The sequence below is a fragment of the Macrotis lagotis genome, chromosome 1, assembly GCF_037893015.1.
Source record: "Macrotis lagotis isolate mMagLag1 chromosome 1, bilby.v1.9.chrom.fasta, whole genome shotgun sequence".
NCBI classification, from domain to species: domain Eukaryota; kingdom Metazoa; phylum Chordata; class Mammalia; order Peramelemorphia; family Peramelidae; genus Macrotis; species Macrotis lagotis.
Genome location: NC_133658.1, coordinates 888,318,080 through 888,343,852, shown reverse-complemented (window position 1 = coordinate 888,343,852; position 25,773 = coordinate 888,318,080). Strand labels below are relative to the sequence as shown.

Sequence of the window (25,773 nt, the reverse complement as noted above, 5' to 3'; positions counted from 1 at the left end):
TAAATTAAAAAATACCTTAAAATTTGCCATCCTTCCCCTAATCCATAGTGTAATAAAGAAATACTGTTAGTGTTAGAATACTTTTGCATTTGCATTAAAATCTTCCAGATGAGAAGGTGAGCTGTAAGATTGTCCAAAATAAGTAGAATCTTGAAAGGATTGCCATCATCATTATAAAACTTCTGGGCTTTTGGAATGAAGCAGTGCATAAAACCATTGTTCAAACATGATAAGGATTATTCATGCCTTAGGAAATAATACCCAGGTAGTGGGATGCCCCACTGATTCCTTTAAATGCTCTGAGATTTTTCTAAGTGGTGCAAGAGAAGAGATTTTAACTTGTGAGCTCAAAATGCACTCTCTCCAAGGAAAAGCAACCCTTTTTTCTGCAACTTTTATGTCCGGGTATAGTTTGTTCCTCTACCAAGAGGTAGATTTGAGATAGCATCTTGGGATCTGGGAAGTTCTCTGATACTTTGGTATCTGCATTAGCAGCCTCTCCTACCACTTGAACATTATGAAATCATGATTTTGAAATGGTGCAAATCAATCACTGCTATCTAATGTTCCTTCAGAGTACTTAACCTTTAAATCTTCAAAGATTTGAGCCTTGGCTTGAACTGCCAATAGGCTTAAAAGGAATATTCTTCTGATTTGGGGCTTCTAGACACTTGGTTAATAGATTCTCATCTGTAAAATAGTACCTTTATTTCAAAACATAAGTCAACTTCATGCAAACACTGCCTTTTCCAGGCTCCCTTATCTGGGCAGTATCCTTCACTATAGTGTCCACAGTCAGAAGACTAAGTTTATTTATAGAGGAAAAGGTGGGCCTCCATGTTTTATTTTGTTTTGTTTTTTCTTTTTACAAAGCAATGGGGTTAAGTGACTTGCTCAAGGTCATACACTAAGTAATTATTAAGTGTCTGAGGTCACATTTGAACTCAAGCCCTCCTGACTCCAGGGCCAGTGCTCAATCATCCACTATGCCACCTAGCTGCCCCAAATGTTTTCTATTTATCTTCACTTTCATATCCAAGTCTATTCACTTCTGCTTATACAATGGTTCACTTTGCCCCTCAAGAATGTTTGCTGCCAGTCATAGTGAAAATGATCACTATTTAACACAGTGGAGAGACCCAGTAACACTCATGGTCTGAAGACACATAGCTTCCCACCACCATTTACTCATTTTAGTACCATACAGAATCTGCTTTATATAAGAGATGTTCTTAATTTTTTGTGGAATGCTTTTGTCTTTCAATATTCTTTATGCAAAGTCAAATTTGTTAATGAGAATTTTAAAAAGTGAGAATGATCTGTATTTTTATTATATATATTATGTAAAATAATATGTCCACATATGTACATATACATATATATATATACATAAATACATACATTCATATTAGACTAGAATTCTCAGAGCATCTAAGAGTCACATGGTTCTCTTGACTACTGGTAACAGTAAACATGGCTCCAGATTCTCTAAAAGACAAATTTGTAATGTTATGTTGGGAGCTCCTTTTAAAGCTTCCTTTATGGGCCCCTTCTCAAAATACGTTTTTAAATATAGAATATTGAAAAGGAAATCAATCATGCTGAAAAACTAAGGGTTTTTTTTTAAGTTCAGTTCAGACACCCCAGAATGTTCCAAAGTAACTTAGCATAAGAGAAATCAAAAGAAGAATGAATGAAATTCATTATCATCTAAGTTACTTCTAAGAACAGAGTTTCTTTGGTTTTGCTGAGGCCAAGAGCCTCATGCTGGTAAGGAAATTCCCAAAGATTTCCTAACCCTGGACAGGACTTGCAGAAGACTCCAAAAGGTTAGAGGAAAAAGGAAGGAAAAAGTCACCCAGTACCAGTGCCAGAGACACTGTCTGAAACTTAATTTTCTGATTGGGGATGACTGCAGCATGCCAGAGGGCCTAGGCTTTTCCACTGGTATGCCACCAAATACTTACTCCTTTCTGGCTGTTACAGTGTCGGGTGCTGATGATTGCCCCAGCCTCTTCAATCATTTTCAGAATCGTCCCCCCATGGACATTGCCAGCAATATTTGCATCATCTGGGCGCATTATCCTGCGGGCAGAACAAAGCAGAGGTGAAATCTCCAGTAGGGCTTAGACATTAGAAATAAGCTCCAGGCTTGCAGAATATCTGGAAGTTCAAGTTTCCATTGGCAAAAATAAAAACTGCCATAATTCCATTCCTAGGAAGAGGGAAAAGGAAATGTTAAGAACAGGTGAGTGCCACCTGGTAAACATGTAACAAACCTGGTTAAAAAAAAAAAAGACTCAGGCGGCTAGGTGGCACAGTGGATAAAGCACCGGCCCTGGAGTCAGGAGTACCTGGGTTCAAATCCAGCCTCAGACACCTGATAATTACCTAGCTGTGTGGCCTTGGGCAAGCCACTTAACCCCATTTGCCTTACAAAACCCTAAAAAAAAAAAAAAAAAAAGACTGGCAGGCCTCAAGACAGATTGCTGCTATTCCTTATCTCGCCACAGGAGGGAGCACTGCAGGTAAAAAAGGGACCGTTTTCCCTAACTCCAGAAGATCAGCCATCCCAGAGTGCTGCAATGTATTCTCATGGCCTGATAGCAAAGGCATGTTTTGCAGTCAAAGAAAGAGTCTGGGGTCGTGGATCTGAAACTGCTAGGACTTGCCAACATTTTTACTTCAAATATGATAAAATGCAATTCAATGTGTCCTGAAATAAGCTAAAGCAATGGCATCCATCATCCCCTTAGGGATTCAAGACTGGAAGCAAGTCAGTGCTAGTTCAAGCCCTCTAAGATGCTCCCATCAGTAGATGAAAGCCTCCACCTTAATACCATCGGCGAAAGCTGCTCAAGGTTCTTGGTTCTCTTCCTTAACTCTAGGCCCCTTGTAGCAATTTCCCTTTCAAAGAAGGGAAAGGAGGCAAGTCACTTCCTGATGGGAGATTTTAATAAGTTGGCAAGCACTGGAGGTCAGAGAAATGAGGATCTCTCACCAACTCCTACTAAAAGGATTAGGGAGAAAAGAAAAGGTGTGGACTCAAAAGACCTGTGTTCAAATCCAACCTCAAATGTTTACTTCCTGTGTAAAGTCACTTTCCATTTCCTCATCAGTAAGATGAGGTGCTTGGAATATATCTAAATTATCCCTGAGACCTCTTCTAAGGACTTAGAATATGTAATCATCCCTTCTAGTTCTAATGTTCTGATTCTGCATCTAGCCAAAAGTACTGAATGAATGGTCAGCAGTGTGGGAGTTTTATCCAATTTCTAGAATTCCAAAATTCCCATTTGGAAAATACCATCCTTTGAGCAAAAACCACCAAAGTTTGGCAGTTTCCTACTATGTGTTTCATTTGATTAGCCTCTTTATACCAGAGTATGAAAAGCAGAACACTCTGTGATAGCCAAGAACTAGACACAAAAAGGGGAAAGACTGGACCAGCTATGGCAAAAAAGTGAAATATGATGCTTTAAGAAACTCAGGAGCAACATTATATACTGCCCTGGCATGTGCTGCAAGTTGTAGCATAAATTTAGCAGGACCAAAATATACAATATACAAAATAATGACAACAATGAAAAGAGAAGCTCACTAAATGAAACTCCAATTCTGGTCCGTAAGAACAGACAAGGAAAGATGGCACCAAGGTGGAAAACTAGTAGGGTAGAAGCCTGTGTCCAATGTCAGATGGGGTCATGGCACCATTTGATTTTGCTCAATGATTTTCCTTGTTATCTAACAAGGAAGAGGTGGGGTTGGGGGGAAGGAAAAGAGGGAGGCATGAAATAGATGAGTAAGAACAAAGGACATTGATAACATGAATTTTTACAATCAAATCAAATCAAGTAGGTAGCCCACGTGGTCATTTAAATTCTTTTTCATTCCCAATCTATGGTCCTGTAACATTTACTCCAACAAACATACACCACGTTTGAAATTTTACATCTTTTACTCCCTCACTCTTTTCCCTCCTCTCTAAGCATTTATTAACTGCTCAGTTCAGGCAGGTTTATTAGAACAAGAAGAATGAATGGATTCCAATTCCAATTATATTTCCTAAAGCAAAGGGAGCCCTTCAAGCCCAGATGATCCCAACCCACCCTCGTCCCTTTCCTCTCTGAACCTTCACATATCTTACAGTCTAGACCACACAATGAATACTTTTTATATCACTTTCAATATTTCAATATTTCTAGTGCTTTAAGGCTTACAAAGCACTTTCTTCATATGCCCAAGAGCCAAGTATTATTAGCCCTTCTTATGGACAAGCAGATTAAGTGATTTGTCAAAAGTGGCAGTTGGGAAATAAAGTTTGAATTCAGATCTAAATCCAACACAATTTCCCCACATCAATTCAATAAACAAATACTTTAAAGCACCCATCATGAACAGGAAACCAGTCTCAGGAGATACAAGTCTTGCCTTTTCTGGGTCTGAGTTGCAAAGGGGTTTCAGATTAGCACCAGCCGAGGAAGCTGCCTTCCCAGAAGCCCTTTAGACCAATGACAGTCCAGTCCAATACTCATCCCATGTCCAAAGCACTGGCCTAGATGACTTCAGTTGGGCCCAATGCCTATAGACTAGAGAAGAGTTTTGCCCTAAAAAACCAGCAGTTGAACCTCTAGCACCAGCAACAACAGCTAGAAGAGGCAGGACCCTACAGACCTGCCCCAAAAGCAAGAACATGAACAAGGAGCTGACTAGGATCACAGCCAGTATTTCTGATTCTGCCATGAAAATGTCAGCACTAAAATTAAAACATTGCTGGGTGAAATCCATGGTAACCAGGAGTGGGTTGGGGCTTTTTTTTTTTTCTGTTTTGTTTCCTCTTTACAACAGCAGCAGCTAAAATATCTGTTAGAAGAAGGTTTAAATACAAATGTAGAGAGGTCTTACATGCTAGCTAAAAATTAACTCTTCTATAGAGAATCTTTTTCAGGGCAACCTATTTTTTTTTTTGGAGGCAGGAAGGTTCTGGCTATACTTCTCATGAGGACTCTAGGCCAGAGCAATGATCCCAACAGAGCTGTCAACCAGAAAAACACAAACCCGTGAAGCCATATGCAAAATGAACAAGTCCAGGAAGGCTTTACATTCAATTAACCAATGAGTATTACAGCTAGGCAGCCAAATTAATCTTCTTTGAATTGAGGAGCAGATAATACAGGAAAGAAACTAAATGTTCAGTTCCTCATTCAAATATAGTTCCTCCCCTCTAGGTGCTAACAATGCAGAGAAAAAAATGGCTTAAGGCCAGGACACAGGAGTAAGAACATGAGCCTGGAGTCAAGAGTGATTGGGATCCTGACTCTGCCCCTAATTTCCTAGCTCAACCTTTTACTTTCCAGACCCAGGAAATGGGGGGGGGGGTAAGGGGAGAGATTTCTAGTCATTCTACAAGTCTAAGAAAACCTTATGACATCAGAAATGGAATTGAAGAGAAAGAAAATACTATTTATCCACATTCCTCAGAGAAATGTTCTAGGAGTGCTCAAGGGGTAATACAAAGGCTAGTTTTGATGGAAAAGAAGAGTTCTTCGATCACTAGCTTTAGAAATTATCTAGAGTCATTTTACAGATAAAGAAACTGAGACTCAGAAAGACAAAGATGGGATTCAAATCCAGGTCCTCTAACTCCAATCCTATAGGTATTCCCATTAACCTGGGGAAGCAGGTTGAAAAACTTACCAGGGGGTGTGGTTGTCAAAAGTATTCAACCAGTTAAGGCAAATATTCAGTATTTGTTTTCTAGCAGAAATAGTTACATCTAACTACAATCCCTTAAGTCACTGGCTGAGAGTAATAATGAATTAAATTCCCTACAGTGATCATATCAAAGTCAAATTAGAAAAAAGGTGTCATTATTAACACCATGTCTTCCTGTATTTTGTGCTGGTTAAATATTTCCAAATTGCATTTAATCTGGTTCAGGCTATACTTGAGAATGTTGTGGGGCTTCTGACAGAGTGAAAGATTTGACCTTTCTGCCAACTGTGTCACAAAATATCAGACTCAAAGGATTACTCTCACCTACCAGTTCTGTACCTGTAGATCTTTGTGAGAACTAGAAAAGAAACTTCAAAAGTGAATTCTAGGAATACCTTTTGCTCCAAAACAAAATTTAGCAGAAAACATGGACTCATTATTGTATGATAAAGTTAAAGAATCAAAGATACCTGGTGATACCTAAGTAATCATAGCTAGCTTTACAGTTTGTGTCTACTCACAATCGTCAAAACAATTTGCTACTGGACAAGCATTAGATTGATCAGTAGAACCAAAGAGGCTCATAATATACATGAGTAAATGTTGTCAAATGCTGGAGGGAATATGGGAAAATAGGTACACCAAAATGCACTGTTGATAGAACTGTGACTGATCTAACCATTCTGGAAAGCAATTTTTAAAGTTATGCCCAAAAAGCTATTAAACTGAACAGGTCCTTTGGAGTCAGTCATAGAGCTACTAAGTCTCTCTTCCCAAAGAAAGCAAAGAAAGAGGAAAAGGACCCATATGTACAAAACTATTTATATCAGCTCTTATGCAGAGATATCCATAAACTATGGAATAGTTGAACAAATATGTAAATATGATGGAATGGGGACAGTTTCAGAGAAACTTAGGAAGACTTGCATTAACTCATACCAAATGAAATGAACAGAACCTGGAGAACAATCTATAAAATAATAGCAATACTATAAATAAAGACAAACAATTTCAAAAGGATTAATACAATGACCAACCATCATTACAGAGGACTTGTGATGTTTAGGAAGGTAATGAATGGAGGCAGGGTGAAGACTGAGACTTTTTGCTTGGGGAACAAAGGAGAGAAGTGAAGCTGGATCTTAAATTAAAAAATAAAATTTTATTTTAAAAAAGAGATCCCACCCTCTAACATTTTACAGAAGGAAACTAAGCCCAAGAAGGTTAAGTGATTTGTCTTCGGGATCACAAAAGCAATTAAGTGAAAGATGTAGATAAATTGCCACCATACCCTTTCACCCAATATTGACATTAAAAGAGGACAAATTATTTATGAAAGGAGGATTGACCAGACCCTGGAATACACTAGGATTTGCCCTTACTGGTGGATTATTCAAAACATTCTCAATATTCTCTGTCTGGTTCCAACCCAACACATGAAAAGTTTAGTAGGTGGTAGGGTGGTTTAGGAAGCAGAAGTGAGTTAAACTACGAAAGGATCAAAGTGCCCCTCCTTTGGTCCTATTTGGTTTTTCAAGTAAGAAAGAACTCTACCTACTTGCCATGTGTCCCTGAGCACATCATACCTGCTTGTATTTATTCTATCCCAATCTTGGGTAAATAAATATCCAAAGACAAAATAAAGCAGGTTACTGCCTTGTTAGCTTTGAAGGCCAGAAGTATCATTAGAAGTCCCCTGGGCAAACGGTCCGCAGCAGCAACAGCCAAATCTCGTGAGAAGCCTCAGCCCAGCAGAGGGCAGACCCCTCAGCCAAGGAACGAACTAACCACACCCAAAAGCAAACTTAGTGGGGATGCTAAGAGAGAAGAAGAAAGGTACTCCTATTTTAAAGGAATTTTTTAAATCTTCTGGCCTTCCTAGATTCCAGGGGTAAATATCCATTCAGAAAAGCTAACAAATCCATTGTTTGATTTATCTCAGGAGCAGCATTTAGGGAATTTGTATTAGAAATTTCAACCCTCAAGTTTCAAGGAAATTGTAAAAAGAAGCCCAACCGTAGTCATGAAGCCAATGTGAGAAAGACATAACTTGAATCTTAGTCTTCCTGCACTACCACTTTTGTAAATTAAAACTGGAAGACTGATGACTATCTAAAAGGAAAAACACATATACAAGTAGGGGTTAGATGGGCAAAAAAAAAAAAAGGTGGAAGAGACAAATGGCTATCATTTTCCGATTTGGGATATTAAAATGCACTTTTTTCAAGTAAGCAATTGTGAAGTACGTTCAATGGCTTTTTATTATGTTTATATTTGAATTTATAATCAACTATTTAAAGGATAAGCCCAGCTACTAGCCATGCTGGCTTGTAGCAGGGTAAAGCATTGTGGAAGTCCCAATGCTGGCAAAACAATAACTTTACGTCTAGCCTGCCAAGCCCCCTAAGTTCCAAGTAGAAGAAAACGGGCCAGGGTTCTCTTCACTAACCCTTAGGAGGCAATGCGCGGTTGGACTTCCTGCCGCAGCTTCCTTCAAGTCAAAGGCACTTCGTTGATAGGGACCAGTTACAGGAAAAGTCAGCCTCTGTGGCCCTCATCAAACCCCCAGCCTCCCACGACGGCCGTGGCTCCCAGCAGAGAGCTGGCGGCCCGGTGCAATATAAGGCTGTACTTTCCATTCTTCCACTCTTTTTGACCCATCACCACTTCCTCCAAGTGGCCCAGGAGGCCATCACCCACCGAGAGAAGCCCCCCATCCCAGATCATGAAGAATGCCATACCTGCAAAGCAGAGAGGCCATCCCTAATTGTGGACCTTATCAGACCTGAGCGAAGGCATGGAGCGGGGGCAGCTCTACCCTCCTGAGGCGGCAGGCTTTCATTCACAATTACATAGACCATGACGCCATTCCCGATGAAAGAGCGTGGTGGAGCACATGCTGACTTCCTGCACTGCCCAATCTAACTAGGAAGAGGATGTGGAGCCAATCAGAAGAACCTGCCAAGAGCCAGTCACCATAGAAACCTCCTTTATAAGTAATTAAAACATTTCATGAAGCAACATGAAATTAAGACGTCACAGTCTGAACACTTATTTAGAGTTCACCAATAAATGTGCATTACAGTATTACTACATTATACTACTACTACTAGAGGTCTACTAACCTCTAAATTTCCATTTATGAACCAAAAAAAAAGCACCAAACTCTAAAAAACAAAAAAGCAGGACAGACCACTGTTGTCTATGCAAAAGCCTGGGGTTTATTTATTACAGAGGTACTCAAACAAAATGATGAAATAAAGCTACAGAAAAGTTCCAGTGAACTAAGCCAGGAAGTACTCGGATCAGTTAACAAGATCAGAAAAATGACGGCTAATAATGGGCCTCAGTAACCTACCTTTAGCATTGCTCACCTCTGTGGTGGGCCAAAAACAGCAAACATGAATCTTTGTAGCCACCAGGCAAAAGAACATGTGTAACCCTGTAAAGTGGGTCATGTATTAGGGCCTTTACACTAGGGTGAAGGGTCCCTCTGCCTACCCCAAGCCCCCCTTCCCAGGCCTACTCTCTCTCTAGGGAACTCTCTATGCCCCAAAGTTACTTTCCTTTCTACTCCTAACACATTCCCTCAGAGAAGCCCCAGAAGGGAGGGGATAAGTATTTTGATAGGGTTCCCTAAAATTTTCCTAAGACCAGCACTCTCTATCCACTGATCACCTAACTGCCTATGTGACTTTATCCTCCCAGTGTAAAAGAGGAATCTTAATGATAAACTGATAAAAATGACTCTTGTTAATGGAAAAGGGGAACAATTTCACTTTGTGAAATCTTCTGAATATACCTAAGACTTATATCCCCATACAGATACTGAAGTCTAAAAGATCAGTTTGTTTCTCCATACTCTATACCCATTTCTAAGCAGGGGCAAAGAAGAAAGAACAAAGGTGGCAGAATTTTTTTTTCCTTGCTTTTTTAATTCCAAATTTAATACCAAATAAATATGCATTTTCATACACAGAATAAAACAGAAAAAGGACTAGACATGAAAATACAAGTCTACTATGTACTATTTCCTTTTCTTTTTAAATACTGAATAGATTAATAAAATCTCAAACAAAAAGACAAATAATAGAATTAGTAAAATAAACTAGGAATTTTTTTAATCAATAAACTAGATAAACAGTTACCCTGGTTTTTTAGGGGGTTTTTTTTGCAAGGCAAATGGGATTAAGTGGCTTGCCCAAGGCCACACAGCTAGGTAATTATTAAGTGTCTGAGGCCAAGTTTGAACCCAGGTACTCCTGACTCCAGGGCCGGTGCTTTAACCACTGTGCCACCTAGCCGGCTGCCTCTTACCCTGGTTTTTAAAAGGAGAAAAAAAAACAAATTTCAACTGTATAGAACCAGTCTCTTAACTGTGGTGGCTGAAGCTAGACAGAGCAGACTAGAGATAGGAGACTCACAAATCAAACAAAAGTTTATTTTCTCAAAGTGAGGGAAACGGTGCCAAGGCTCTGTCCCTGGTTTGGGGATCATCTTCAGAGTCCCCCCATTGCTTCTTCCAATAGCTGCACAGTGAGCAACTAGAAGCCAAACACCCAGGGCTAATAACAAGGTGACAAGAACATGGACGCTGTATACACAGCCTTGTACAGCCTTGGTGCTCGTCCAAGCTCAGAAAACACCTAGTGCTGATCAAAGCAATACAATAAGAATGTGATTTTGCCAGAGGGTGAGTATAAGCTCATGGCACAGCTTGCTTGAAGGACTTTGGCTCTGGATAACAAGATATCTCCTAATATCCTGAAAGTATCAAAAATGAAAACTTATAATAAAGAGGAAATAAAAGAAATGATCCAAAAACTTTTTTACCTAATCATATTATAACAAAACTGATATCTTAGAAAATGTAACAGAATACTGATAAAACTAAAAAGCATCCAGATTAATAAAAGAAGAAACTGTACAAATAGCCCAATTTCAGAAGGAGAAAAACTAAACAAGTCATAAACAAACTTTCAAAGGATTAAAAAAATTCCAGAGCCAGTGAATTCTACCAAATAATCAAAGAATAATTATTTCCAAAGTTAAAACTATTTGCAATAAGAAAGGAAGATACTCTTCCAATCTTTATGATTCAAATAGGATCTTGATATCTAAATTAGCAACAATGCAGAGAAAGAAAATATTACTATTGAATGCTGATATAAAAATTTTAAATAAAATATTAGTAACTAGGCTAAAACAGCAAATTAAAACAACTATACAGAAGAGAGAATCTATACCAGTAATTGAGGGTTGGTTCAACATAAGGAAAAACATATCTATATTGTAAGCTACATTAATAATAATTTTAAAAATCATTTATAGATGCTAATAAGGTTTTTGACAAAATCCAAAAATCATTTCTGTTATAATCACTAGGAATCATAGGAATAAATAGATTTTCCTTAATACATAAAGTATTTATCTAAATTCAAGAAAAAACATGGGGCAGCTAGGTGGCACAGTGGATAAAGCACCGGCCCTGGAGTCAGGAGTACCTGAGTTCAAATCCAGCCTCAGACAATTAATAATTACCTAGCTGTGTGGCCTTGGGCAAGCCACTTAAGCCCATTTGCCTTGCAAAAACCTAAAAAAAAAATTTAAAAAAATTAAAAGAATTTCTAATAAGACCAGGGGTAAAGTCTAAATAAATGTAAATGTAAATGTCCCTATTCTCTATTCACAACTCATATTTAATGTAGTACTAGAAATGCTAGCAATAGAAATAAATGGAATAAGAAAGTAATGGAATAAGCATAGGCAAAGATGTACTTAGAGAATTCTAGAGAACTAAATAAAGATAATTGAAATATTAACTTCAGCAAAGTTATATATAAAAAAATTGCAAACAAATTCACATAAATCATTAGCATTCTTTTACAAAACCCAGAAAACTGAGCTAGAAGAGGAAATTTTATTCAAAATAACTCCAGAAACTATAGAATATTTTGAAGCAAATCTACCAAGATTCACTCAGTAACAATATGAATTCAATTATGAAAAATTCTTTGCAGAAATTAAAACAGATCTAAATAATTGGGAAAAAAACATTCCTCTTGGAGCAAAGTAATATAATAGGAATGATGAAACTACAAATTGGCTTTGTTTGTTTGCTGTATCAAAATCTCAAAAGAATATTTTAAGGGGCAGCTAGGTGGTGTAGTGGATGAAGCACCGGCCTTGGAGTCAGGAGTACCTGGGTTCAAATCCAGTCTCAAACATTTAATAATTACCTAGCTGTGTGGCCTTGGGCAAGCCACTTAACCCCATTTGCCTTGCAAAAAAAAAAAAAAGAATATTTTATATTCTAGGAAAAGTGCTAAAAGTCATACAGAGGAACAAAAAGGTCAAGAATTCCAAGGGTATTAATTTTTAAAACTGGAAAGGTCCATCAATGCCAGATCCCAAAGATGACTGAAGTGGTTTGTCATTTCCTTCTCCAGCTCATTTTACAGATGAGGAAACTGAGGCAAATAGTTAAGTGACTGGTCAAGGGTCACACAGCTAGTAAGTATCTGAGATCAGAATTGAACTCAAGTCTTCCTGACGATAACCTAACTGCCAAAATAGAAATCCTAACTATCAAAGGAAAGATATAAAAACTTTTAAAGTGTAAAGTTTACCACAATTGACAAATGGTCAAAGGATATGCAAAGGCAATTTACAGATGAGGAGAACAAAGCAATCCATAGCCATACGAAAAATTGCTCTAAATCATTCATTATTAGAGAAATGCAAATTAAAGCTTCTCTGAGGTACCAATCACACCTCTCAGATTGGCCAGTATGACCAGAAAGGATAATGATCAATGTTGGAAGGGCTGTGGGAAATCTGGGACACTATTACACTGTTGGTGGAGCTGTGAACTCATCCAGCCTTTCTGGAGAGAAATTTGGAACTACGCCCAAAGGGCAACAAAAATGAGCATACCCTTTGACCCAGAAATACCACTACTGGATCTGTACCCTGAAGAGATGATGAAAAAGGGTAAAAACATCACTTGTACAAAAATAATTATAGCAGCCCTGTTTGTGGTGGCAAAGAATTGGAAATCAAGTAAATGTCCTTCAATTGGGGAATGGCTTAGCAAACTGTGGTATATGTATGTCATGGAACATTACTGTTCTCTTAGAAACCAGGAGAAACAGGAATTCAGGGAAGCCTGGAGGGATTTGCATGAACTGATGCTGAGTGAGATGAGCAGAACCAGAAAAACACTGTACACCCTAACAGCAACATGGGGGTGATGTTCAACCTTGAAGGACTCACTCAGTGCAACAATTGGGAACAATTTTGGGCTGTCTGCAAAGGAGAGTGCCATCTACATCCAGAGAAAAAATTGTGGAGTTTGAACAAAGTTCAAGGACTATTCCCTTTAATTTAGAAAAAAAAAAGTACAGATATCTTACTGTCTAATCTTGTTACCTCTTAGACTTCTTGTCTCTTTTCTAAGGATATGATTTCTCTCTCATCACACCCAATTTGGATCAAGGTACAACATGGAAACAAAGTAAAGACTGACAGAGTGCTTTCCATGGGGGTGGGGGGTGGGAAGTAAGATTGGAGGGAAATTGTAAAACCCATAATATCTTTAATAAAAAAATTAAAAATAAAATTATCTAAAAAAAAGTTTAAAGTTTAAAAAATTAACTAATAAATAAAAGTAGGAGCCTTGTGGGAGAGAAAACAGTAAAATGGCTAATTTAATGAATTTTTTTAAAAGAATAAAATCAGGTGGTGGGGTGGAACCAAGATGGTGGCTTGAAGGCAGGAATTCCCAGAATCTCATTCCCCCAAAAACTCCAAAAGCTGTCAAATTATGACTCTAGTCAAAATTTAAAGGAGCAGAACCATATAGAAAGGCTAATTTCCCAGTTCAAGACAACTTAGAAGATACACAGGAAAGGTCTGTTTCACTGGGAACAGGGGTTGGAAAGAGTCCCAGCCGCAGCACAGTCAGGCTGGGTGCCTAGGTCCATGGCAGAGGGGAAAGTTTCCGAACCTCTTAGCCCAGGGATCATCAGGGCCAGCCAGAAGGGGTGGTAAGAGAACTGTGCAGCCCAGCAGTGAGAACCTGCAGCAGGAGTCAGCAGAGCCACCCAGCACATCCAGAGCTCTCGGCCCATAGACAGTTAAGAGGCTATATATAAAGGTCTCTCTGCTCTCCCTGGGGCAGGACTCAGCTGTTTGCCCACACTCAGATCCTCACAGCTCCAGGGCAGAGGGGAGGGCCTGAACACAGGCAAGAAAGCAGTCAGAGACTCTCATAAGATCTTAAGAGGAGTAAAGGTCCCTGTGGGTTGTCCCCAAACCCCCAGCCCCAAAGCCTTGGAAGTGCGGTAAATCAGTCATAAGCTGAGGAAATGAGCAAACAACAGAAAAAGGAATCTGACCATAGAAAATTACTTTGGTCCCATGAAGGACCAAAATACATACTCAGATGACAACAAAATCAAAACTTCTGTATCCAAAACCTCCAAGAGAAATAGAAAATGGGCTCAAGCTATGGATGAGCTCAAAAAAAAAACTTTGAAAAGCAATTAAGGGAAACAGAGGAAAATTGGGAGGAGAAATGAGAATGATGCAGATAAATCATAAAAACTAAGTCAGAAACTTGGTGAAAGAAATACAAAAAAATACTGAAGAAAATAACTTATTTAAAACCAGTTTAGGCCAAATGGAAAAAAGCAACATAGGCAAATGAGGAGAAGAATGCCTTAAAAAGCCAAATTGGTCAGCTGAAAAAGGAAATAAAGCTCTCTGAAGAAAATAACTCCTTTAAATGCAGAATGGAACTAAAGGAAGCTGTAATGACTTTGCGAGAACTCAGGAAGAAATAAAAATACACCAAAAAAAAAAATTAGAAGAAAATGTGAAATATCTCATTGGAAAAACAACTGACCTTGCAAATAGATCCAGAAGAAATAATTTAAAAATTATTGGGCTGGGGCGGCTAGGTGGCTTAGTGGATAAAGCACCGTCCCTGGAGTCAGGAGTACCTGGGTTCAAATCTGGTCTCAGACACTTAATAATTACCTAGCTGTGTGCCCTTAGGCAAGCCATTTAACCCTATTTGCCTTACAAAAACCACAAATAAATAAATAAATAGATAAGTAGATAAATAAATGAATGAATGAATGAATGAATGAAAAAATAAAAATAAAAATTATTGGGCTACCTGAAAGTCACAACCAGGAAAAGAGCTCAGACTTCATTTTTCAAGAAATAATACAGCAAAATTGCTCTGAGATCCTAGAAGAAGAGAGGATAAAATAGAAATTGAGGGAATTTACCAATCACCTACTGAAAGAGTTCCCAAAAGAAAAACTACCGGGAACATAATAACCAAACTCCAAAACTACCAAGTCAAAGAGAAAATACTAAAAGATGCCAGAAAGAAACAATTCATCTACCGTGGCTCTATAGTCAGGATTACACAGAATCTGGCAGCATCTATTGTAAAGGGCTCATAGGGCTTGGAATACGATATTCTGGAAGGGAAAAGATGAACTTTTTTTTTTTTGCGAGGCAATGGGGTTAAGTGGCTTGCCCAAGGCCAAACAGCTAGGTAATTAAGTGTCTGAGGCCGGATTTGAACCCAGGTACTCCTGACTCCAGGGCCGGTGCTCTATCCACTGTGCCACCTAGCCACCTCAAAAGATGAACTTTCAATGAAACAGGGGACTTTCAAACTTTCCTCTATTGAAACAACCAGAGCTGAACAGAAAATCTGATCTCCAAGTACAGGACTCAGGTGAACCATAGAGGAGGTGGATGAGAAGGACTAATTATGAGGAACTTAATGATGTTGAATTGTTTGTATTCCTGCATGGGAAGATTATTGATAACTCATATGAACTTTCTCATTTATAAGAGCAGTTAGAAGGGAATATAATGGTAAAATATAATAAAAAGATGGAGTCAATGGGTGATTAAGGAAAGTACTGGGAGTAAGAGAAAGGTGTGGGGGTGGCTAGGAGGCACAGTGGATAGAGCACCCGCCCTGGAGTCAGGAGTACCTGGGTTCAAATCCGGCCTCAGACACATAATAATTACCTAGCTGTGTGGCCTTGGGCAAGCCACTTAACCCCATTTGCCTTGCAAAAACCTAAAAAAAAAAAATACAGTGGAGAAAGGTGTGAAAGAAGGGCTAAAATATTTCACAAAGAGCCAAGAAAAGCTTTTACAATGGAGTGGAATGGAGAAGGTGAGGGGGGAATGAGTGAGCCTTCATTCTCATCAGAAATGGCTCAGAAAGGAAATAACATACATACTTAATAGGGTATAGAAATCTATCTTACCCTAGAGAAAAATGAGAAGAAAGGTGGGATAAGGGGAAACAGGGGGAGGAAAGGGGGGAGTAGGTGATAGAAGAGAGGGAAGATCATGGGAGAGGGTTTTCACATATAACACACTTCTAAACAGGGACAGGAGGAAAGGAAAGAGACAATGGAATAGATGAGAGTAGGAAGGAATAGAGTAGAGGGAACTGCAGTTAGTGACAGCAACTGTGGGGAAAATATTGAAGCAACTTCAATGAAGATGAAACAAAAGTAATTGTTAGGTAATTTTGCTCAACCATGTGCCAATAAAATTGTCAATCTAAATAAAATAGATTTTACAAAAATATAAAATGCCTAGATTAGCAGAGAAATAAGATATTTAAATAATATCTTATTTTTAAAAATTGAATAAACCCTAAGTGAACTCCCTAAGTTATAAAAACAAAAAATTTACAAGTAAATTCTACCAAACATTTAAAGAACATTTAATTCAAATACTATATAAACTGCTTTAAAAAACAGAAAAAACTTTTTCTACAACACAAATATGGTCTTGATAGCTGGAGAAGAAGCTTCTCCACCATTACACTCCAATATTTTGGCCAGGAAAATCACAAATGAGATCACAAATAGTAGGAAATGACTGAAAAAGGACAACAACTGAAAATACTTTGTATTAATTTGAATATAGATGTAATACCTTGAGAGCAGGAACTTTTTTTACTCTCTCTCATTCAATCATGACCCCTATCCAAAGCTTTCTGATCCTAAAACAATGAATGGGCAAATTCTCATTTAGAGTATTTCAGGAGCATTTAGGCCCCTTCTGAGAGATTCTGCCTAACTAATGTTAAATAAAGGAAACCATAAAGACCAAAGCAGTTCTTTGTCCAGTGTCACCCAGCTACTAAGTGTCTGAGGCTGGAGTCCTGACACCAGGCTCAGCTTTCTACCTACTAAAACAAATAGCTTCTTCTTTTCACTTCACCTTTCCAGGACAGCATTTGATGAAAGGTTATTATCGAGTAGTGAGAAACTAGGCCCACGTCTGTTTGGGAATGGACACACATAATGTGATATGTGAATGCAATGGAATACTATTCTGCTCAAAGCAGAATAGTGATTGGGGAATGGCTGAGCTAACTGTGGCTTGTCAACATAATGGGAGCCATAAGATGTAACAAAAAGATTGACTTCTAAGAAATAAAGACTCTCATAAATGGCTATGAACTAGGAGAAGGATTTACACAAGGATAATGAGAACAAGTTAGAACAACTTTTGAACTGTGATAAAAGCTGGGATATTCCTTGCCCAAAAGGAAGGCAATCGACCACAGAGACAGAGCCAGACATCCCTTATCAGTCATGGTCACTGTGCTTGCTACAAGGGAGGGTGTGTTTCCAAAGATAAGGGGTAAGGGGCTATGATTTATGACAACTGAAAGTGGAAAAAACAATCAACAAAATACTTTTAAATACAGAGAAAAAGGTGCACAAAAACACAGCAAAATTGTTAGAACCTTGCTAGAATTACTATTTCTTTTTTTTAAACTAAGAAAAAAAGGGGGGGGTAAGCTAGGTGGTACAGTGGATAGAGCATCAACCCTGGAGTCAGGAGGACCTGAGTTAAAAAAAAAAAATCTGACCTCAGACAATAATGACCTAGCTGTATGATCTTGGACAAGTCAGTTAACCCCCTTGCCTTTCAAAAAAATATCTTAATGGCATTTTTTTCAGAAGAGGTCTACAGCTCCATAGGATCCAGAACCCACAAACTGAGAGGAAGAAAACACATATCATCAGACTATAAATAAGGCAAGATAAATATACCAAGTTTATATTACTAGACCTGTTGTTAGAGGACCACAACATGCTATCGATATATCCACCAAGGGAGTGATGTCTTACTTAAGGCTTCATCACATTCAGCTGAAGAGGGAGACTTGACTAGAAAGCAAAAGATGGAAGAGGAAAAAAAGGTGACTGAGATGGGAATCAAAGAAACAAAGTCGGTCTATCTTATACATTTAAGCATTCAGAAAGAGAAAAATCACCACCAAGTCCATTATATCAGCTGTCTGTGCTAAACCTGCATTCTCTATTGTTCTCTTAAAAGTCACTATCCCCTTGCCAGGGGCAGGGCAATAGTGGCCCAAGGCCACTGTTCAACAAATTCAGGGAGCTGTGATCCAAATGAAAGCCTTGAGGAGGTGCCAATGGTCAAGCCAGTATCTAATCACACAGCAGCTTTCCCAATGGATTAGCATTCCCAAATTGCACAGACTGCAATTGTTTGTTTTTCTTCTTGGTTTCTAATGCCAGACCCAGTACAGGAGAGGGCACACATAGTCTTTGTGGCCTACAGAAAGCTTGTAAAGAAAAATAAAAGCAACTAAAATATGAGACTTGGACTTTTTATTAAAGTACACACTGTAAAAAGCCCCAAAAGGTGAGTTTGAGTTCTAAAAATGAATCTAATTAATGACACCACTTCTAACCTTCTACTGAACTCACAGGTAGTTTTGAAGAGAGTAGTCTGAGTTGCATGATGTTGGAGGCTGGACTGCAAAGGACCGAAGTTTAATAAGTGAAGGAAGTAGAGGTGGCATCTTGTATTCAAGGCTAAGAAAGGGAGAAAAGATATAGGATGAGAGCTGGAGGAAAAGGTAGGATCTAGATTGGGTTTACTTGAGTTTTCTGGGGAACACTGATCACAGGGTTCCTTTATTTGCAAATTCATCCAAGATTTCATAGATAGTATTTGGGAGCTAATGTGACTGAAAAAATCTATCAGCCTTTCAGTCAAACTAGTGACCAATAAGAAGCTGTTCCTCAAAGAACAGTTATACAATTTCAGGGACCTATGGTCAAAGTCTTTCCATTTTGGTAGGACCTGGTAGGTTGTGGTAGGGGTCCAAAGAACCCCAGTATGGGACAGCTCTAGGAAAGAGATCACTGCCTGATGACAGTGATTCCCTATGAATGTGTAGTACAAAGACCACAAACCAGGGAGTTAGCACCCCTCAATCATTAACTGATGTTTGTCCTTCATTCTTCAAGAAGACAAGAACATCAGGGAGGTGTGATTGATGCCTTGACAAGCACATAAACTGAATTTGAGTGAGGGAGGCTGTGCTAAGTCACCAGTCTCACTTTCTCCTTCCAATCATTTCCGTCCAGTAGCCAGATATGGAGCAAGATGACTTAAGATGGCCCTGGATGCAAGGCAATAAAAGTTCAGTCTTGCCCAAGGTCACACAGTTAATACATATTTAAGGCTGGATTTGAACTGAGGTCTCCTAACTTCAAGGTCATTGCTTTATCCAACATAGCCTTCAAAATAGGCTCTTAAAAGCTAACTCTGATGGCCTCTTCTCAGGTTGCTAATGATATCAAGCAAATTTCCCCATCTTTCTCCATTATTCAAATTTTCTCTCTTTGGCTTCAGTCACACTCACTGCTCTCCCCTGGTTTTCTTCCTATCTGGCTGACTATTCCTTCTCAGTCTCTACTGTCAAACCATCTGTTACTTCTTGTCCCTAAATGCAGATTTGTGCTGTGTGTGTGTGTGTATACACATATATGCACACATGCATGTATACACACACACACACACACACACACACACACACACACACACACACGTGCGCAAATTCTCTTTAGCAATGCCATTTCCCTTGGCAATCTCCATGACTTTTAGGAGTCTGTTGATCTCTTGAGTTTGTTGCTTTTTTGCTCAATCAACAGCATTTTTAAGCTCTATACAAAGTGCTAGGAATACTAAAAAAAAAAAACCCTTAATCCCTGCCCATAATAACATTCTAATGGAAGATACAACATGTACATAAATCATTGTATGAAAGATTATCATCCAAGAAGAGTTTTAGCAACTTGGGGAAGGGGGGAGAGAAAAAAGCATCCCATCAGAATTTGCACCTGAGTTAAGTCTTAAAGGAAGCCAAGAATTCTAAGAGATGGAGTGATGACTGAAAGCATTTCAAGCATAGAAACAGCCAAAAGGGGGGAGAGAGAGAGAGAGAGAGACAGAGAGACAGAGAGACAGAGAGACAGAGACAGAGAGACAGAAAGAAAGAGAGTTAAAACATCACAACTGAGTTATAGCCAAGGGTCCTGAACCAAAGTATGTAGAAAGAAAGGGGCCAGAGTTCAAAGTATAAATGCCAAGCTTTATATTTGATACTAGAGGTAATAGGGAGTCAATATCAAATAGGGGAGGGCTCTGGTAGGATCTGTGCTTTATTCCTGTGCAACTAGGAGTAAGAGACCTGCACTAGCATCCAATTATTACTACAATAGTACCAAGCAGATGATGCTATGAGCCTGAACTGGTTTGGGGGCTTTGTGGAGTGGCCTAGAGGAAGGATCCTAGGGCAACAAAAAAATCAAGATTTGGAAGCATATTGGAAAGTGAGCAGCTAGGCTAGACTGGGAGGCAGCAAGAGTGAATTCAAATCCTGCCTAAGTTATTTACTGGCTGTGTGTGACCATAGACAAGTCACCAAACCTCAACTTGATCTACTTTTCTCATCTAGTTTTCTCTTTGTTATGAGGATCAAATTAGGAGACATATTGCAAATGTCAGTTATTTTGTTGGGTGAACAAGAGTTAAGGAGTCAAGGATGGCATTGAGATTGACTAGAAAGATGGTATTGCCTCTACAGTAAGAAGGTAGTATGGAGGCAGGGGAAGTTGACTGGGGGTTTGCAGAGTGGGGAGGGGAACAGAAGCTAATGAGCTTTTTTCTTGTACATGTTGAGTTTTCAGGACACATATTTTAAAATGTCTAATAGGCAATGCAGAAACCAAGATGGAGACCAGCTCTGGAATCTTCCATAGAGATGACTATTAAACCCGTGGTAAGCAGATGAGATCATAAAGTGGAAGAGTATAGGAAGCATAAGTATAAGAAAGGCTTTGGAGGACTGTAACAGTTAATGGTAAGGGCATGGATAAAGATGCAACAAAAAAGAGACTGAGAAGATAAGAGTCAGTTAGAAAAGCAGAGAGTCATCACCAAATCCTAGAAAGGGAAAGGGATCTAGGAGGAGAAGGTAATCAACAGCTCAAAAGCTGCAGAAAGGAGAAGATAATAACTGAAAAGGACCATTACATTTGGCAATTAAGAGATCATTGGTAAGTCAGGAAAGAGCTGTCGATCCATGGAACAGAAAACCAGATTATAGAGGATGTAGAAACAAACAAGTAGAGATGAGGTGGACGCCCTAGGGCAGATGATTTTCTCAGAATTTATTAGCCAAGAAACAGTGGAGAAATACAGGATAAATACTATCAAGGATGGTCAGATCAAATAAAGAATTCTTAAGGATGGATATGTTGGTGGGCAGCAAAGATGGAAGCAGTAAATAAAAAATGGGGATGATTGTGTGGACAATCTGCTGGAAAACATGAAAGGGACAACAGTCAAGGGTTATGTGGAGAAACTGGCATTGGTATGATGGACCACCTGTTCATGAGAAACTGGAGTGGAAGAAAAGAAAGGAGGGAAAAAATCTCAGAGGAATGAGAGAGAACAAAAATGAGGGAAGATGGAGTTTTCATGGAATAATCTCAAGTTTTTTGGTAAAGTATGAATCTAGGTCCTCATCTAAAGTGGGGAGGAGACATATAGGCAGCTTGAGGAAAGGAGTGAAGGTCTAAAACAATTTCTATTTTGAGTCTAGAGGAAAATCAATTAGGGAAGAATAAAAAGACTGCTAAGCTGAGATGAGAGCCTCAGTTGAAATAAGAACATAAATTTGAAGTGGACTCAGACAGCATGGTTTCATGATTTTCCCCAATGCTGTCCAGAAACCCTGAAGCAGGAGTGAAGCAGTAATCATTATCAAGAAGCTAAGTATTCAAAAGTAGAGTATAGGGGCAGCTAGGTGGTGCAGTGAATAGAGCACTGGCCTTGGAGTCAGGAGTACCTGAGTTCAAATCTGGCCTCAGACACTTAATAATTACCTAGCTGTGTGGCCTTGGGCAAGCCACTTAACCCCATTGCCTTGCAAAAAAACTTCAAAAGAAAAAAAAGGAGAGTATAGCAAGTTGAACTGGATCACCAAAGGCTGAAGACTGGAAGAGAGCACCACCAAAATAGGGAGATGGTCTGGAGGGATATGAGAAATGAGAATGAGTGATGAGGAGGAGTAAAGCAAAGGACAGATGGGAAGAGAAAGCATGATCAGATAAAGGAACTCTGGAATACTTAAACTTAAGTACTTGGAGTATTTAAACATGGAATATAAAGATATGATGGATAGAAAAGGAGCAGACAAAAGCTAATTTAATTTATAAACTGGGCAATCAGGAGATTTGAGGGAACAGCGAAGTGTTTGTGGAAGTCTATCATATGTATTTGCATATATATACTCACAGATACACATGTCTAAATATATCTACATATACACACATATACCTTCACACATATAAACACACACACACACACACAAATTTTTTAGAAGCAATGAGCAGAAAACTATGGAGTCAGTATTTTAAAGGGGGGGGGTGTTCAAATGCAGGTTGACCTCAGTTGCTTCTAAGACCCTATTCAACGAAGCAAGAAAAGTGGCGCCAGCTGCAGTGTGCTAACATAACAAAATGTTCCAATGCAATTAAGAATGACGATAAAAGAAAAAATTATTTATATGCTGACAATCTTTTTTCACATCAACAATTGTAAGTGTTTAAATGGCCTCACAGATGTTAAAAGTTCACAATAAACTAGAGAAAAGGGGGGGGGGGGGATGAGGGAGTGGTTAACTATGGGTCTTTCCAGTTGAGAGGTTCCAAATTAAACATCCTGAATGATCCAGTAGGCTAAGGGAAGCACTGAGTCAAGCCACAGTTAGTCACTGTCAACAACTTTTCTCATCATAGGTTCACAGATGTCCCAATAATCATTACTAAAACTCAGCATTTTAAATGTTGTAAAAATTCCTTACATACATGGAATTTTAAATTCCTAACTCTGAGAAAGGGCTATTATACCCATTTTACAGATGAGGAAATTGAAGCAGACATAGAGGAAGAGACTTTACCAAGGTCAAGGACCACATGTCTGAGGGAGGATTTAAACTCAGCCTTTCCTGACTCCAAATGTAGTAGCTCTCTATTCAATGGGATTCAGCTGCCATTAGAGGCTAAAGAGATCTCAGAGACCTTCCAGGTTAGTCCCCTTACCTTAAGGAGAAAGAAACTGAGTCAGAGACTTTCAATGAATTGCCTAAAGTCCCACAAGCAGAAATACTGTGAAAGGCCAAAGATTCCTTCCATCATGCCAGACAAGAGCTCAAGGCAATCCTGGGATGTGACTTTAACCAATCAATCAATGGTCAGACTCTTAGACCTGAGATGTTGCTGCCTCCAGCACACATACCCCCAAAGTGTGAAAGAGACAAAGAAAGTGAAGATTCACAGGCACCAAAAGATTCAGACAGGCCATTTCCATGGTAGCCAAGAATTGGAAATTCAGTGAATACCCAAATAGTGGCAGGTCATTATCATGGAATATTCAGAACATTATGAAATGACAAATGCAAAGAAAATAGAAAAGCTTAAAAAGACACAAAAGCTGAAGCAGTTGGCAGAACCATGACTATATATGTCTATATAGAGAGACTATATATATATATATATATATACATCCATAAATACATATCCAACATAGATTTTAAACACCACAGCTATATCCACACATAGCCCATATTCAAGTCTTCTTGGGGTGGGGGGCAGAGGGGGGGAGAGTTGAGAATACTGAAGAAAAATTAGCCTCTGATGTTCTTCTTGGAATAGAAACTTGAGTGACAGAACAAAGTCTGCTCTTTATAGATATGTGAATGAATGTGTAAATGTGTATACGTTTTCATTTATCTGAGCGGATAAGCAGCTTCAGACCCCAAGCAGAGGCCCTAGGTTTGAGGCTGCACTGCTGCTGCTATCACTGCCCTGGCTCTGACCCGTGCCCCTGGCATATGGCCTACTGGAAAAGCCAGACTCTACCCTGGGATTTGCAAAAAAGGCAACAACCATCTGTGTGCAAATAGAGCTGGATGGAATAGATGTACACATCTATATTTATATACATATATAAATCTATACATGTATGTAAAGATTTTAAATGATGGCAACAATATAAATAGAAAGAATAAAAAGAACCAGAACTGATCACTGGACAATTTTGGCTACAAAGAGAGATCCATGGGACTTTGCAAGAGTAGGGGTCTAGGATTGTACCAAGCACACTCTCAGACGTGGTTGACACCACAATTTGTTTAGTCAAATATCTCCCTCTCTAAGGAAGGAGGTACATATTGGGAGAGAAATCTGATAGGAAAAGATAGCAATTTTTAAAAATTGGGGAAAAAACCAATTCTGTCTTTCTCATAAAATGGTAGCCATCTTCCTTCCTGATTTGTGAAGTTTCCACGTGATATATTTTCTACAGATCGTCCAGGCTCTTTTTTACAAGAGCAAGAGAGCTTAGGATGCCCCACAAATGGGGACCACCAGCCAATAGCAGAGTGCGCAGACCTTGGAGAATGGGAATCTGTTTGCAATGGCACCCCTTGCTGGTCAGAGTCTGATGGCACTGGTTCAAGGTCACCAAAAACTACACCCAACATCTTCTCTCCAGGTTATCAGCAAGATGATCTCATTTCCTGATAGCCTTCAGAAGAGTGCAGGGAGGGGCAGCTAGGTGGTGCAATGGATTAAGCACCTGCCCTGGTGTCAGGAGTACCCGAGTTCAAAACAGACCCCCAGACACTTAATTACCTAGCTGTGTGGCCTTGGGCAAGTCACTTAGCCCCATCTGCCTTGCCAAAAAAAAGAAGAGAGCAGGGAAGAGTAGAGCTGGAAGATAAAGGCCAAATAGCCCCTGGACAGCTTTCTAACCCTAATAATTTTCTACTTCCACCTCCAGATAGAAAAGGAACACACTTATTAAGCACCTACTATGTACCGCTTTTCAAACATTACATCAGGTGAGATTCAATTTTGAGAAGAGGAAACTGAGGCCAGCAGTGATTTGCTCAGGGCCACCCAACTAGTAAGACTCTGAGACTCAATATGCACTCGGCCTACCTAAACTCCTCACCTGGCATTCTGTTTCACTGTGCCAAAAGCTATTTCCATATCAAATGATGGACCTAAACATAATAAGAGTTTCCAGAAAATGAAACAGCTACCATCAGGAGCACAAGACCCTTCTTCCCATGATTCTGAGTGTGTAGGAGACCTACCCCAGTGCAGGTTGGAGCACTGCTGTTTGTTCCTCCAACGAAACCCCAGCAGGACAAGCTGCCCATCTCCAAAGGTCTCCCACTGCCAAGCAAATCATTTCCAGGACATACAAACCCCTTTTTATATACCCACAGTTATACATCACACATACACATTTCCCTATTCACTTCCTGTACCCTCCACTCTTTTCAAGTCTTCCCAGAATACTCACCTTACTAACACACAACAAAGAAGTTAATCATTGATGCTCTTCTTATAGCAGAAATGGAGTGAAAGAGCATAGTCTGCCCGTCCTAGAGTGACCCTATTATGTTTTTATCCCTGAGGCTTTGGGGATAGCAAAAGGGGGAGAGGGTATCTCTACATTGGATGGCATGAGTCTGTTAGTTGGGGGAAACTAGGTTCAATTCTCTGCAAACATTTATTAAAGCCAGGCACTGGAGATTCAAAGGCAATAGTACTTTTGACAAGCACTGGATCAATTTTATCTCCACAGGCAAATAGA

At 39.2% G+C, this 25,773-nt stretch overlaps 1 protein-coding gene across 5 annotated transcripts in view; it reads right to left on the bottom strand.

Moving 5' to 3' along the window:
* The window catches only part of ACOT7 (acyl-CoA thioesterase 7), a 160,005-nt gene that overhangs the window by 124,348 nt on the left and 9,884 nt on the right, over positions 1-25,773 (bottom strand). For 2 of the 5 annotated variants that reach the window (XM_074218600.1, XM_074218597.1), the window contains exons 2-3: positions 18,519-18,626; positions 1,968-2,085 (exon numbers count right to left, since the gene is read on the bottom strand). In XM_074218600.1, coding sequence (XP_074074701.1) covers positions 1,968-2,085; positions 18,519-18,626 — 226 coding nt within the window. Of the gene's footprint in view, positions 1-1,967; positions 2,086-8,456; positions 8,627-17,853; positions 17,952-18,518; positions 18,627-25,773 lie in introns of those variants that run through there. The other 3 variants (XM_074218598.1, XM_074218599.1, XM_074218601.1) reach the window with 3 other exon arrangements.